This window comes from Populus nigra, chromosome 16 (genome assembly GCF_951802175.1).
Source record: "Populus nigra chromosome 16, ddPopNigr1.1, whole genome shotgun sequence".
Taxonomy (NCBI): Eukaryota; Viridiplantae; Streptophyta; class Magnoliopsida; order Malpighiales; family Salicaceae; genus Populus; species Populus nigra.
Window position 1 is genome coordinate 1,647,322 of NC_084867.1, and position 15,889 is coordinate 1,663,210.

General features: G+C 31.1%; 1 protein-coding gene across 1 annotated transcript; it reads right to left on the bottom strand.

Moving 5' to 3' along the window:
- Positions 1 to 10,529: 10,529 nt before the first annotated feature.
- LOC133676113 (ubiquitin-conjugating enzyme E2 10) lies at positions 10,530 to 15,282 on the bottom strand. The gene is made up of 5 exons (XM_062097693.1): positions 15,123 to 15,282; positions 14,897 to 14,993; positions 14,323 to 14,450; positions 13,117 to 13,221; positions 10,530 to 10,950 (listed from the first exon to the last, which is right to left on the bottom strand). Exons 2-5 carry the CDS (start codon positions 14,964 to 14,966, stop codon positions 10,807 to 10,809), a joined length of 447 nt encoding a protein of 148 aa, XP_061953677.1. The 5' UTR covers positions 14,967 to 14,993; positions 15,123 to 15,282; the 3' UTR covers positions 10,530 to 10,806.
- Between the last annotated feature and the right edge of the window lie 607 nt (positions 15,283 to 15,889).

Consider the following 15,889-nt stretch of genomic DNA (forward strand, 5'->3'; position numbering starts at 1 on the left):
TTAAAACTAATTAACAATATGGAATCATGATCCATGCCAAATTAATATCGGAAGCTCTGATTTAAGTATCTAGTAATTCACTCAATAATCTTTATTTAAGCTCCACCTTATTGTAAAAAGTTTTTTTTTTTATAAAATCTCATTGTAATGCTTTAAATTAAGAAACAATCAAATAAAGTTTTTAAAGTTTTTCCATGTATAGAAAAGCTACAAAAAACAATTAAAAAAGAAGAAGAAGAAGCAACAATATCATGCAACTAAAATCATTCATTTATCCTCCATCCTTTTTTTTATATATATAACCCGAGGTGTTCGGGTCAACTTATGCGTACCACGACTAATCTCCGGGCCCACTGAACACCCTACAAACCCAGTAGGCGGGTAAAGCACTGCAGGGGTGACAGGTATGCACAGAGAGAATCGAACTCGGGTGCAGATGAAGCGAACAAGTCCTTTCCCCTGTTAGGCCACGTCCTTAAGTGCACCTCATCTTTGATATAATTAATCATGTCATTTACCGAATTATTTTTTTTTTCCTTTGTCTGATCATTAATTAGCAACTAATCATACTAATACTTGCCCGGTTAATTCCATCATTTTGTCACCACACATCAAGTCTCCATGTAAAGAGATCCAATGACTAATTAAGGAAGTGACCAAAAGAAGAATGATAAAATTTATTATATTTTATTGGCTACAATAAAGAAGAAAGGATTTCTCCCATAAAAGAAGTTTTTGACCCTAAGCAAAACCCCAAAAACAGCCAAGAAATTAACAAATGAAAAATAATAAAATTTACGTTATTTTCTTGGCTACAACAAAGAAGACAGGATTAATGATCTCATAAAAAAAAAAAGCTTTTGACTCTTAAGCAAGACCCTAAAGAGCCAAGAAATTAACAAATGATTGAAGAGTTTGAAAATGAAAGAATAATTAGAAAAATAATAGCCATAGTGCGGCACAAATTTGCTTGTATAACTTGAAATTCTACACTACATCGAACAAAAGAGCCGACTATTTTTGTTTCTGCTAACCCAATTAAAGACTTTAATTAATTTCCTTGCTTGCCGTACCTTACAATTTCAGCCATATGTTTAGAAGCTTACAATCCCAATTATAATTCAATCTTTGAAGAACAATCACTCAAATATTGGTACCAAAAAAATGTGGCGACCTGGCCCTCATAGCTATGTAATGTCTTAATTTGCTGCTGTGGTGGCCAATGACTCGTTGTGAAGCCCTCAGTACAGTCACAGGTTGGTAACAATATTACCAAATTTGAACAGTGGAAATTGCCGAATTGGATGATAATATTTTTGTTGTATGCATCACCCGCTTGTGCTTAGACACATCTGGTTAGTTTGGACCATTGTAAGCTAGCTCTGCTCGATTTTGTCATGCAAGAGTGTAACGTTTTTTAGGCAAACCTTACATGGCTAGATGTCATCAGGGGAACAGCACGCCTGCATGCATGAATAATTTGAAGGGCTATATGGCACTAATCATGGGAAGAAGGTGCCTTCACATGAGGATGTTGATGTTCTGTGCTAGTAATTATACATATTGTCACATGAATTCTTTGTTCTTTGGAACACAACATGTTGGGTATTTTTTGGAGGTTCAAGAATTTAATTGCATATGTGTGGATCTTATTATTAAGTAGTGTTTGTTGATCTAAAACATGGAAGCACGAGGGACTTCTGTCCCAAGAAAGGTAAAACTGATTACTAATTTTTAATTATAAATTGATCGTTTTTAAGAGATTAATCAAGTGGTGAAAGAATGATGACGAGTTTGTTTAACCTAAATCAAAATAATTCCTTCCTTTATTTTCTTGGGGAATTTGAACCTTATTTTTTTCTGGTAATAAATAAAACATAGAATATATAATATGATGTATGGTTATATATGCTGTAGAGTTTATACGATGTCGTTTGATGGTTGTCTTCTACAATAAATGGTGGATTAAGGACAAGGAATTGAATAATATTGCACCTAGCTAGTACACAAGTGGGAATAGCTTTGGTGGATGAGTGATCAGCTTTTTTTAATTAATAAGCTCACTTATGATGGATTATTATCCAAGGGATCTGCATCACAAAAATCAAATGCAAACTAATTAAATTGTAATGTTGTTTTTTGAATTAATTAGCAAGTTAACCTTCTGCTTTAATTTGGTTGCTACTAAAATCTGAGGATAAGAATTATAATCGTTTTTATTAAACTCGGTCAACATCAGTAATTCATCAACTCGGAATCTAAATTAGATCAAATTTTATTTTAAATCGATCTGAAAATTGATTTGATCAAACTCAAGTTGACTCAATTAAATCCAGTTGATTAAGTTAACCTAACTAACTAAATCCAAATGAGATGAGATAAGGTTAACTTCACAATTTTTTTTTTCTAAAACAACTTCATTTTATTTAAGAAACAAAATAATATTATTTTGGATTATATGAGTTGATCTGGCAAACTTATCATTCAAATCTTGTGATTTGAGCCAAATATAATGATAACTATGAATAGATTACATCTATATCTATATTGAATTATGGGTATAGTTTGAAAATTTATAAAGTCTTCTTAGGGGGAAAAATTGTAGTTAAAGATGATCGTTTCTCAATCATCCATTAGAATCCGTTGAGCTTATTATTAATACTTGGTATCTGAAACGAAATGGCATGTGCAACCCGGCCGGTTCATTTGTCACCAAGGTTTAGATGGATTAACAAAACAATGAAGGCCTAATTTAGAATTGTGAAGAATTAATTTGATTTTTGAAGAGAGTGTATTTGTTTTGGAGAGACAATAGATGTTTAAAGATCCCATATATGGTTTAGAAAGCGAAAACTATATGGATTAGCAAAGACGAGCATCAAAGTTGGGCAAACTTCTCGGACATTGGCCCCTCCATTGAGCCAAGTGAACGAAAGACGGCTAGGGAAGAACACCGAATTCGACAAATCTCCAAGTGGTCTGCTGAGTTCTTATTATATAACAATCTTCCTAGCTAGATGTTTGTTTGCATTCTCCAACGCTTAAAAACACCAACTCTTTCACTCTTCTTCCTCTATTTTATTCTCTTTTTGGGTAAAGGAAAAAGGAAATACATATCAAATTGTTCTTGGTGATATATATTTGGTGCTTTGTTAAAACAAAATAGCTAGCTAAGGATACCAGTCAATGAGCATCAAGTCCAAGATCCTTGCTTGGTGCTCTACATATACGTACTCTAGTAGTCATTCAGTCTTTAATCATTAGTTATTTGATCGCTCATATTTTTTTTACGGGTTGTAAATTATTTTAAAAAAAAATTAAACATACAAACTATTTTTATATGATCTGTTTATATAAAAAGATTTAAAATATGAATCAAAAAGTTTATCCAAATATCTAATAATCATCTATATAAATAAATAAATAAAATATTAAAAACTTTTCTAAAAAAATTAAGAACTGAAATTAAAAAATAAAAACTTTAATTCCTTTCAAAAAGTGTTATTAAGCAGAGTTTAATTGGGTAAGTTTTTATTAGACATCTCTGAGAAGACTTGAGATCAAGCAATGATTCTGTATCAAAAAAATAAAAGAAGATTTTTTATTTTATTTTCTTGCACAAAAGGAACATTAAAGAGAAAAATGAACAAGATGATGTTAGAGATTCGGAGAGTGAGGAAACGACAATCCAATCATCTGTTGACAAGAATTGAAGCCAAGATTTGTCACGGGATGAATATGTATGTATGCATACAACTAAATGCCAAGCTACAGAAAAAAGGTCATGCATTTACAAAAAAGTCAACAATGAGACAAATTATTATCTTCCTCGTGGAAAATTTGTGTCTGTCTTCAGATTTCTTCTCTTCCTCCTCCCCCCCCTTTTTTTTTTTTGGCTAGGCTTCTATGTATGTAAATTTACTGTATGTAAATTGACATGCAACAGGAAAAGAAAAAAAAATCAAGAGAAAGTTCCTGCCATGCTTTCTTGACTACGAGTGATTCAAAACTTGCATATTTAATGTCCGTGAATTCAGAAAAAATAAAAACTTATTTGTTTTAAAAAATAAATGAATGCGCAACAATAAAATTATTTCTAGAATTTGTTTTTTTTTTTTGCCCCTTATGATGCAAAACTCCACTCATGGTATGCAACAAGAGAAAATCCACGTTGAAACAAAATATTAGAATATTTTTTCAAAAGAGGCTAAAAGATATATTGATTGCTTAAAAATCGGAGGAAATTAATAAAAGATAGACTCTATGATCTTTTTTTGTTTAGAAATCAAATTTTAAAATTCATTTTTTATTCAAATAAATAATGATTTGAAATAATCAGAATGCGGGATGATTAGTTGAGTTTTTTTTAAAAAAAAAAACAAAATTCTTTTGAAAAAAAAAAGATTGGATTTGCGGGAGGAGAACCATATCTTAATCCCCATTATTCTGTAATTAAACCCTTGAAATTAGTATAAAATAATTATAAGCAGGAACAAGATCCATTCTAAAAAGATGGGCCACCTCCCACACCACAGAAGCTTTATTAATTACCATGTCAGTCTTAAGCTTGTGATTATTAATACAAACAATTTAAACTGCCCAGAAATTTAATTTATTTTTTTTCTTAAAAGGAATGGTATCAGAACCCATATTAAAATATTAATGTCTAAAGTGGAAACAATCTTCAGAGTGAAGTGACTGATCTCTCTCTCGTCATGCAAGCTTCCATTTGAAGCAAGAAATGTTGGTCTTTTTCTTTCCCTTCGCCACGTTTTGCCTTGCTAGCTTGTGCATGCTTTCCATCTCTAATTAACGTAGAAAGTCCATTGTATTATTAAAAAAACTAGTTTTATCTTAATTAAACGCATGAAACCCTTTATTATCATCATTAATTACCCTTTAAGAGAAGATATCACATGAGTTTCTAGCCTGCGATCGAGTTAGCAGAAAGAAGAATCACATGAAAGCCTCTTGCTTGACTTTAGCTAGGTGATCGAGCACTAGATGGGTCAATTTCTCAGTCAAATTTCCAGAGTTTCTTTCTTAATTTCTTCTTCTGTATGGGTAAAAGATTGTGCCTTTAATTCAAAAGGTGAGACTTTATGGCAAATCAAAAGAATGGAAGAGCCTTTGTATGTTGTGTGTGGATCGAGATATATACGGTGACGATAAATACAGAGAAATGTATCTGGCTGAAAAATGGTGTTGCTACGCCTATGCATACGGCGGAAAAAAGCTTCTTTTAGGTTTTTTTTTTTCATACAATAAAAAGGAATCAATTTAAAAAATTATCTCACTCGGGTTTAAAAACTAAATATTCAAGAAAATCCAAGAAACGATATATGATATTTTCATCTAACTTGAAAAATACAAAAAAAAAAATAATTTAATATGCAGAACTAGTTAATTACATCGAAATCAAAGAAATTAACAATATAATATGGTATCATCTACTTGATTGATGGAACATAAAATTTCCCGCAAGAGTCATCAAAACAAGATTAAAACCACTTGATTATTAAAAACATAATTTGACCAAGAAAAGAAAACTATGACGTATGACATGACTGATCTTTAAATTAAACATCTTGTGTTACACAAACATATATATTTATACATTCTGATGATTCAAGGCCAGCCAGCAATGCCAATAAATAATTTTTTTTTTTAAAAAAGGAGAGAGAGTCAAAAGTGAAACTCACGTGCTCTTCTTTCTTGGTTTTGAGTAACCATGAAGAAGAAGAAGAAGAGCACAAAATAACTCCAAATTAAATATAATATAAGTTAATTCCCCACTTCTTTATAAGGTAAGTGGTAGCATCGTGTTCTTAAAAGATATAGGAGCATATATTGGAGGCTATGAATATGCATGTTCATGCATAGATAGAACATTTACAAGATTCATCGCACAAAATTAAAATATTAATCAACCGATATATACACCTCCTCACCATATTTTGCTCAGCTGATTTTCAAGAATTCACCAATATTATATGGTATTATCTAATTGGTCATGCTATGCTCCATCCACTTTAATTTTTCAATTTAAACTATATATTATAAGAACTTGTAGATTAAGGATACCGATCATAGTGTCTTTATTTTATTTACGTACGTTTTACTAATCACACTAACAAAGATATCAAAAATTTCTATCTCGACTTAGTTATATTACCCGATCCTTCTAAATATATGTGGGTGTAATATTCTTTATAAAGTGCGTGGTCAGCGTATTAATTTGTATTTAATTAAAAAAAGGAGAAAAATAATAACCCTTTCAATCCATCACCAATGAGTCCAAGATTTTTTACTGATACTCTGTGAGCAGAACAAGTAAATAAGATATAGCTATGGTAAATATATGTATTTATAAGCTTTTGTGTTGAGGTGTCTCGAGAATTGATGTAATAGCTAGACCGACTGACACTATTGAATAACCGGTGCCCGGCTCCGTTTAAGCCTTCACTCGGGGACCAAAGAGAGGCACGTGTGCTTGCCAATGTGGGGGTGACGTGGCTCAAGTTTTGGAACTACGAAGGTTATTATTATTATTATTATTATTATTATTTAGTACCATTATCTTCACCCCCGCAACTATATAAAAATTAATTAAAAAGACATACTTTATTTATGCCTATTAGCTTACATTAGTACAGTTGCACTTTTTGGTCATTAGTCAGGACTCAAGTTATTAAAAATGTATTCTAGTTTTATAACTTGTAAACATGAATTAGTTTAGATTGGGTTTAAAAAAATCTAATTATAATTTATTGATCCAATAGATTATGTTGTTATTTAATAAACCTAGTTTGAATATAGTTTGATTTTAAAAAAAAATCTTTAAAATAATATCGTTTTAATATATTTTTAATATTGAAATAATGTTATTTTGAATTAATTCAAATTAATCTTCTCACGTAATCTAAGCTTTAAATTTGGCTAGACTTAATAAGTCTGGTCGGGACTCATCTAAAATTGAGGGATTTGTAGAAATTAAAATGCACTTATTTGTTACTAGGTTTGAGGAAGTTGGTGATTGGTAGAGGTTATGCATGCTCTCTCTTTTCTTTTTAAGTTCTAATTACAACAATTGAGAGATTAGAGAATAAATGTTGGGCTGGTAATAATTAGTAGTTTAAGTATCCAAAAAGCCCAAAAAATAGGGAATGGTTGGATTGGTTAAGAGAGTCCACCTTTTTTAATTATGTTTTGAGCTTCCATTTTGGTAGATAATGCTTTCTTAAACTTCTTTATGAACTTCTACTAATCATGTTTTAGGTGAATCCCAGAATCAATAACAATCCAATTGTTTTAATTAGTGAGACTTTCAAGAATATTAATTAATTAAAATTTTAATACCATGTATTGCCTTCTCACATTTATACTCACTTGCATCTCTAAACAATCAATTGATTTGAGAGTGATTATATTTTAATCAACAACTCGAACCCTCCTTATAATCTAATTTTATTTTTTTTATTTTGGGTATGATGAAGGGGGTATTTAAAAGTATGATGGTAATTTTTTTTTAAAGTGTTTTTTACTCAAAAATACATCAAAATAATATTTTTATTATTTTTTAAAAATTTACTTTTGATATTAATGCATCAAAACGATCTAAAAATATTAAAAAATTAATTTAAAACAAAAATAAATAAATTTTAACTCTCTCTATGGATAATAATAGGTGGGATGATGGGTATTACTTCTAAAATAACCCTTCAATACTTAAGTTAGTCTAAGGTTTTTCCAAGAAAATATAGTGTAAGAAGAGTAGATATAGAGATAATCGAAGTATTATTTAGTATTGTGGAGATTTAAAAAAGAAAGCTTCATCTCTCTTACTAAACTTAAGAATATACAGCCTTCTTTGAAAACAAATCTAGAGCAACTCATCATGAAAGGTATCATTTTTTTCCCATAGCTCACTCATGTCACTTGTAGCTTGTCCATATCACTTGTAGCTTGTCCATATCACCTTTGCAGGATGGCTCGGTTAGGCTGAGAATCGAAGCTACTTTTGTAGCTCGAATGGGTCAACCCAATTATTATTATTATTATTCTATTTCCAGGATACATGTGAAAATGTCATGGCTTTTGCTTTAAAGCCTCTCACGCTCTGCAAATAATGTGTCGACTGAACATTCTGAAAACCTTTAGACAATAATTAGTGAGTGATTACTCACCTGAACTCTAATTATAAGCTAAATTAAAGATTCTTTGCAACCAAAGTATTAAGTTCATAATCTGACACTCAAAACATTTTCCACAGCCAAAAACATTTTTAGTGGGATATATATTAGATTATATATGATTTTCAGCTCTGTGCCTTGTCTTCACTGGAGAAAAATCTCTAAGTACATGGAAGCTCAGATACCTCTTTCTGTTTTCTATTCTTTTGGTCCCTTCAAACTCAGATTTGATTAAAATTATATTAAATGAAACCAGATTTCCAGGGGCCATGCTCTCTCCCACTCGTGGGCACGACCTACATGGAGGAATTATTTTAATCTTCTCTAGGTTGCTAGAGCTGGACTTAATTTGGACTCAGATTTTTCACTTCTGTCTGGTCTGAAGACTTGACACGTATTATAATTTGATAATGTAAAACAATGCATACAAACATATAATAAACGACATGGATCACCATGTCCTACGCGACCTAGCTTAAAAAAACCCTAAAGTTATGTGGGGTTGGTCTTTTATGGGGAACAAGAACATATGATACTTATATATATATTGGTTTTTTTTTAATTCCAAAGCATGGTTTTTCAGTTCTTGCCTTCTGGACTTGCTAATGACCGCTAGCTGACATGGGTTATACAGTTGATATGGTATTAATTTATTATATGTGGTTTAATTTATAATATTTCTCACTTTCTTTTTTCTTCTTTTTTTTACAGTGTTCCTTGGCGTAGCAAAATCTCATGAATTCATAGCCAGGTAACTTGAAGCGGGCTTGGTATAATGAAAATCTTCAAAAAGATGAAGATCTCTGGTGATGATATGCATGCACAGTGAAGAAGGAACAACTTGCTATATTCCAATTACATGCCAGAATTTGACCTCTTGCATGGCCTTTCGATATCATCCACTTATTAATGTAAGGACAAGAATCATAAATACAATCTTAGAAAATCATCTGCATTAGATGAAAGTTCACTTAAGAACTCGATGTAGATTACTCAAGATCATATTTATTGATATTTATTCTAAAAAGAAGAAGAAGAAGAAGAAAGAATATTGACTTTGTTAAATTTATTAGGTTTTTTTATTAACATGGTGTTTGGACCAGTTTGCATGTATCTTGACTAATCTCACGGGTTCTGAAGTTAACAACCATGTAAGTTTCTAGTGGTTTTAAGATTTGGAGGACTCGAATTGCTAACATTTAAGGAGTAAATTCATAACTTAACCAGTTGAACTACAACTCTCAAAGTTAAATTTTATTAGTTTTTAAATTTATGTAACACAAGAAAGAAGTGATTTTCCATGATATATGTTGGATAAATCTATCATGAAAAATCACAAGAAGAATATTTATTGTTAATTATATAAAGAGTAAGAAAAAAGAAAAATATATATATAGTTAATTATATAAAGAGTAAGACATCTTTTTTTTTTCTTACTCTTTATATAATTAACTATATATATTTTTCTTTTTTCTTACTCTTTATATAATTAACTATATATATATATATATATATATATATATATATAACAAACGAACCCCATCGATCCAATGTTAGCCACATAGAGTTAACAAAGTTTGTAGAACTCTTTCAAAAGAGATGGCTAAGAGTCAATAAGATGTGAGGTGAAGTACCCTTAAAAAGGGTTTAGTAGCCAATAAATATATGGCTAAGAGTCACTAGGATGTGAGATTAAGTGCCCTTCAAAAGGGTTTAAAAGCAAAGAAAATGTCATTAATGCGGCCTGTAGGTTTGTCTTTGACTAGAGCCGTTACAATTTTATTAAAAAGCGTGTACTGTTTTGTAAAATGGAATATTTACTCCATACATCAACTATATTATATAAGCATGGGAGAAACAACATTTACTTGTGCAGGATATAATGGAAAGAACATTTATTTGTACCCGCGCCTGTGCCAAACATTTTCTTGAATTATGCAAGCTTACATTTTCAAATTTACCGATATTAACCCTCTTCGGAAATTACTACGTAGATCATGGTCCGTAAATTCATTACTTTCTATCCATGGTTGTGAAACTACACTTATGTGTTTGAAAGTATATGAAATGAAAATAATTGTCCTGAGTTGAGCTCATAACCCGTGAATTAACTCTACAACCAATGTCAGGCGCGCCGGAGGCCCAATTGAGGGTCAGGCCTGACACAAGCATATAGCCTATTTTTTGAAACCTCCAGCCCATGCTGATGTACGCCGAGTGGTGGCATCAACGCCGCTTGGATTCAGCCACGGTCCGCCGTTAATCGGAGCCAAGACAAGTAAATAAAAAAACCCCACCAAAGCGATGGATGCGGGCATGTCAGGAGGCAAAACAAAAGAAGGAAGGAAATAATCATACAAACGGGAGAACCCACTAAGATTTCAGAGGTTACAAGGAGACACACTAAATTAGAGACACGATTCATGGTGTCAGATTAATCCATGGGACGGAAAGAAACACAGTCGTTTCTTCTTTAATTTGGGACGTTGTCGAGGGCCAGTTTTGCCCCGTTTAGAATGAAGAGAGAACAAGCAGCAAGCATTGATACATAGGGGAAAGAAACAAAGAGAAGGGGGGGAGGGGCTCTCCATTGCACACACCACAGGTCCGTTGTTTAGCCCATTGCATACTTCTGGGTCCAGCTTCTTGCAGTTGTCTCATACTTGTTCCTGTCGGTCTTGTACATGTGAGCAATCTCCGGCACCAGTGGATCATCGGGGTTAGGATCCGTCAACAGAGAACAGATTGAGAGCAACACCTGCACGTGGAAACACAAAACGCTTTGCATCATCACCAGTAAGATCTAGCAATTCAAAAGTCAAAAGAGAAAAAAGAGAGGGGGCTCTAAACAAAGATTAGATTGCAGCTAGTTATTTGACTCAAGTTATTTGAACAGCACTCCACTGCAAATCAGATACTTTTGAATGGGCAGACTTTTAGACATGTAATTTTACACAAGAAACCCTAAATATAAACTGAAAAGCCTATGCATATATCTAAGTAAATATATCAAGAACCATTTAAGTTAATAAAAAAAAATCATAAATAATAATTAAAAATAAAATTGAAAAAATCAAAAAACAAATACAAATCAAGATATTTAATCTTACAACACGAAATATTTATCCGGATGTGTTTGATGAATTTATTTGTTAAAATTATTTTTTTATTAAATCAAATAATAATAAAAACAGATAAGTATAAAATTAATTGAATAAAAAAATATTATGCAATAATTGACGTATTAGAAATACTATCCAAAAATAAATATTTTTTTATTTTTAAAAAATAAAATTCTTCTTTATAAAACAAAAACAAAATTCATAAATGAATTAGAATAATCTCTAATTATATATATTAAAAAAAAACTAAATTAACAAGATAAAAAAGCAGGTATTAATTGGAATGTAAACTAACAGATTATTTAACAATACTTATACATTATACAATGATGAACATATTAGAAATAATATCCAAAAATAAATATTTTTTATTTTTAAAAATAAAATTCATCTATATAAAACAAAAATAATCATTTAGAATAATCTCTATTTATAAAAACCTAAATAAAAAAAAATAAAAAATCTTGATTGAAATGTAAATTAAAAAATTATTTAAAAAAACTTATATAACATATCACTTAAAAAAAAACAGAAAAAAAAAAGCCAACACGCATGACCCATTTAGAAAAAATCCACACACAGTGACCCTAATGCTAATGGGCCAAACACATGTCGTCTGCCCTAAAAAAATTTCAAAAATAAATAAATGAGAGGACACGTTGTATTTCCCCATACTCCAACCACCAAATTAAAGATTCATATTTTCATAGACCAAAAATATCTAGAAAAGAGTCTACAAACTCATAAATAGCCTTAAAAAACTACACAAAACTAAAATCAACCCAGAAAAAAAAACCTTCTTGAGCTTATATCTTATTTTTTAGGCAATTTCAAGGTGAAAAATACTTGAATGATACTCTCATCATTAAATAGAACTCATTACCATCAAAATTGATTATTTTGATGACTAAATTGGTGTCAACATTGATTTTCTATCTCTGCCCCGCTAGAATCTCTCTCTCTCTCTCAAACAAGCTTTCATACCAAAATTAAATTGCAAAAATATTGATGGACCGAACAGGTATAATTTGAAAAGTTTGAGGACTAAATTAAACTTTTATGAGAACTTTGAAATCATTAATCATTTGTGTTGTCTTTTCTACTCTCGCATCTTTTTTCAATTTTGTTCTTAGTCAACAAATTTAATTCAATTGTCCTTTAATTTGGCCCAAAAAATATACAATCATTCAAAAAAAAAATTTGAGGACCAAAATTTAAAGAAAAGAAAAAATTTTGCACAATGAGTCTAAAGTAAAATGTGAGAGCATGAATTGTGTTTGTATGCACAATGTTTAAAGTTTTGCATAATAAAAAAGACTAAATTACATGAACCCATACAACCAATAGGATAGACTTCTCATATTAGAAAGTCATATCAAAATAAACACCCAAAAAAATAATGTTGTGCTAGCATTCCTCTTATCTCTATTTATTGTGATGGATTTTTTTAATACATTAATGCATCAATGGTTGGTAAGAAACAATTGTCCCTTTCTTGCACAAAAATGATGTTGGACTAACACAAATCCATTAAGATAGTGTTTGGGATTATAGTAACGGTTGTTTTTCAAAGTAATTTTTTCTTGAAAATGCATTAAAATAATTTTTTATTTTTTAAAATTTATTTTTGACATCAGCACATCAAAACGATTCAAAATCATTAAAAAATATATAATTTAAAGCAAAAAAAAAATCAAAAATTTTCAAAAGCATTTTTTAAACGCATAAACAAACACGCTCTAAATAATAAATGACACTTTCTTCTCAAGTCCAAGATGCTTTAAGGGTTATAGAATTCGAACCTTGGATATGGTTAGTGCAGGGCTCCATTGCTCCTTCAAAATGTCCAGGCAAATGCTTCCATTGCTATTTATATTTGGGTGGAATACCTTTGTTCTGAATGCTACCTAAAAGATGCATACATTTAACAAAATCACATACATATAGAGAACTGGATAAGATTGACTTCTCAATTGCATACGCAGAAGTCATAGTTAGCATACAATGACATGCATAAACAGAAACCAAGAATACAATGAGGCGTTCACAAAAAGAAGGAAGCTAAAACTACTCAGCAAATACCAACAAATGGAATGGCATATAAACTCCAAAGGTTAAGTCACCAAACAAACAGAAGTAACTTAAAGTTAAATTTCATATTGTGCATGGAAGGAGGGTTAGCAGAGGCACAACCATTCAATCAGGGCAGTTTATATCTTCAACCTTCTTATGTAATATCATTTATTTCATATTTAGCTGACTTTAGCTTGGGTGATATACCCTCATTAATGCTTGAATTCCTTCATGAGCGATTAAAAAACAAAACCTATTTTCTGAAATCACAATAAAAGTTGAGATTTGATACACAAGCCTTTGATGCAAGAGCTGTATCATTTAACATAAACTTCACATCTAATCTCATTTTATGAGGACCTGGCATAGAATTGTATTGTGTCTTTAGTTAGGTCCTATTAAACTGGCTCGTGCTTATACTGTGAAATCAGGTTTCCATGCTTATAGTTCATCTAGCCCCCTCTGTTTCTGCTGCTGATTTAAGAAAAATTAAGAAAAGTTTGACCTATTGCAAATATTCACACACGAGATGCCTTAGTGTCAAAATGAATCAGCTTCTGATGAGAATAAATTCAATACTGATCCTTCTTCTTCAATTTTGTTGCAAATTGAGTAAGAGATGAGGGGGGGGAAGAAAAGAGGTGAGGGTGGGAACTAGGAGATAGCTATTCCATGACTGCATGACACCTTTTCTTATACAAAAGAGGAGGCTGGAACCTGAGACATCTTAAATTGGTGCCAATGAAGCTTCAAGCATGATTGTGGGACACTAGGAATTAAAGAAAAAGCAGAGGGACAACGAAAGTAATTCAAGTTTACAAGCGTCAGCAATTTCAAGTATATTTTAAATGTGCATGAACTTTATTCTATAGACAAGTAAAGAACTTCTTCAGACGAAAAACATTATGCCTTGCACGTAGCAAGCAAAAACTTACCTTGGGAGGCTTAAATGGATAGTCTGGAGGAAAATGAATAGTAACTAGGAAAACACCACCAGCATAAGGGCTATCTGGAGGACCCATAATTGTTGCTTGCCAATGGAACATGTCTTCAGCAACAGGACCTTCAACATTCCCATAATTAAAGCAAACAAATCAACAAAAAAGCATAAAATGAAAATAATCAATGAAAATTAGCTTTTAATTCCTCATACTCGTACACCTTGAAAAAGCAAATCAAACAAATAATATGTATCTTCATGTTTTACCCTGCGGTTTTCAACCATAATTATTAAAAATCAACCAATATTTCAACATTATTTTTGGCTTTCCCTTAAAAGCATCGGATTTTAGCCTTAAATACTTAAGCTTATCGGTCAGAATTAATCATCGCCAGTATTATTCAATTGCACGCATGCTTGGACTATCAGCAAAATCATCATCGTCATAAATTCCAGAAAAAAATATATATATACAAAAAGCTAGCACGCAACGAAGAGATCAGATCAACCAAAACGCTAAAACAAACAAAATAAAGAAAAATATATAGATGCGAAAAAAGTTGAAATACCGGCGCTGCATGAAGTAGGAGGGTCCTTTTGTAAATCTTTCAATTCCTTCAAGATCCGTTTCGATGCCATCTCTTCTTCTTCTTCACCTGCAAGAACCTAAAAAAAAAACACAAAATTCATCACCATCATCATCAACAACAAATGAAATCTCTCAACTCAAGATCGATCCTCTCTAAACCACCATTATAAACACAAGATTAAAAAAAAAATTGAATAGAGGCGCACCGGATTGATCCTCCTTCTGGAAAATAACGGGTTTTTTTAAAATAATTTATGAGATTTGGTTGTTCAGAGGAAAAATAGAGATAGAGAGAAGAAAATGAAAGAATGAAATTTAAGGATTCTGCAGGGTAGAGGACTTTATATTAATTTGTGGACCGTCCTTTTTTTTATTCTTAATATTAATTAATAAATAAGGTGCGTGTACATTGTGATTGTACTGCGTAAAAGTGCTGTAATAATTATTTTAAAAAATATTTTTATTTCAAAATATATTAAAAAACTATTTTTTTAATATTAGCCTATTAAAATATTTAAAAAATAACTTAAAATAAAAAATTTAAAATTCAGGAAAAAACTATTTGAAACACCCAAACCGCGGATGGGATGGGGATGGTCCCATGCTACTATTGTACTTCGCGTTCCTTATACGTTACCTTGCCCTCTATTCTTCGCCGAAAGTAGCCGCCGAATATAATCTTGCCTTTTTGTTTTTGTTTTTTTTATTGTTATTACATGTTGGTCCTCTTAATATGATGAATATTTTAAATTAGTCATCCAACTAAAGACACCTTGCAAATGTACCACCAAGATTGCAAGAAATCAATATTCAAGTTTCCTATTAATAAGAATTAGCATTTTTTTCTACTTTAATTTTTTTTTTATCTCTATCTTTCGATTTACTTTAAAAGAAATCTCAAATGTTTTTTTAAAGAGTAATTTACCTTATTTTTTCAAATGGGTATCTCTATCTTGACAATAAAAGAAAGGTT

Bases quoted from the DNA above. Each gene is read 5' to 3' on its own strand.
- LOC133676113 (XM_062097693.1), bottom strand. From the start codon at position 14,966: ATGGCATCGAAACGGATCTTGAAGGAATTGAAAGATTTACAAAAGGAC. The intron at 14,451-14,896 runs GTATTTCAACTT...GGAATGTTGAAG, and splicing joins TCCTACTTCATGCAGCGCCG to GTCCTGTTGCTGAAGACATG. The intron at 13,222-14,322 runs GTAAGTTTTTGC...TGCATCTTTTAG, and splicing joins ATCCATTTAAGCCTCCCAAG to GTAGCATTCAGAACAAAGGT.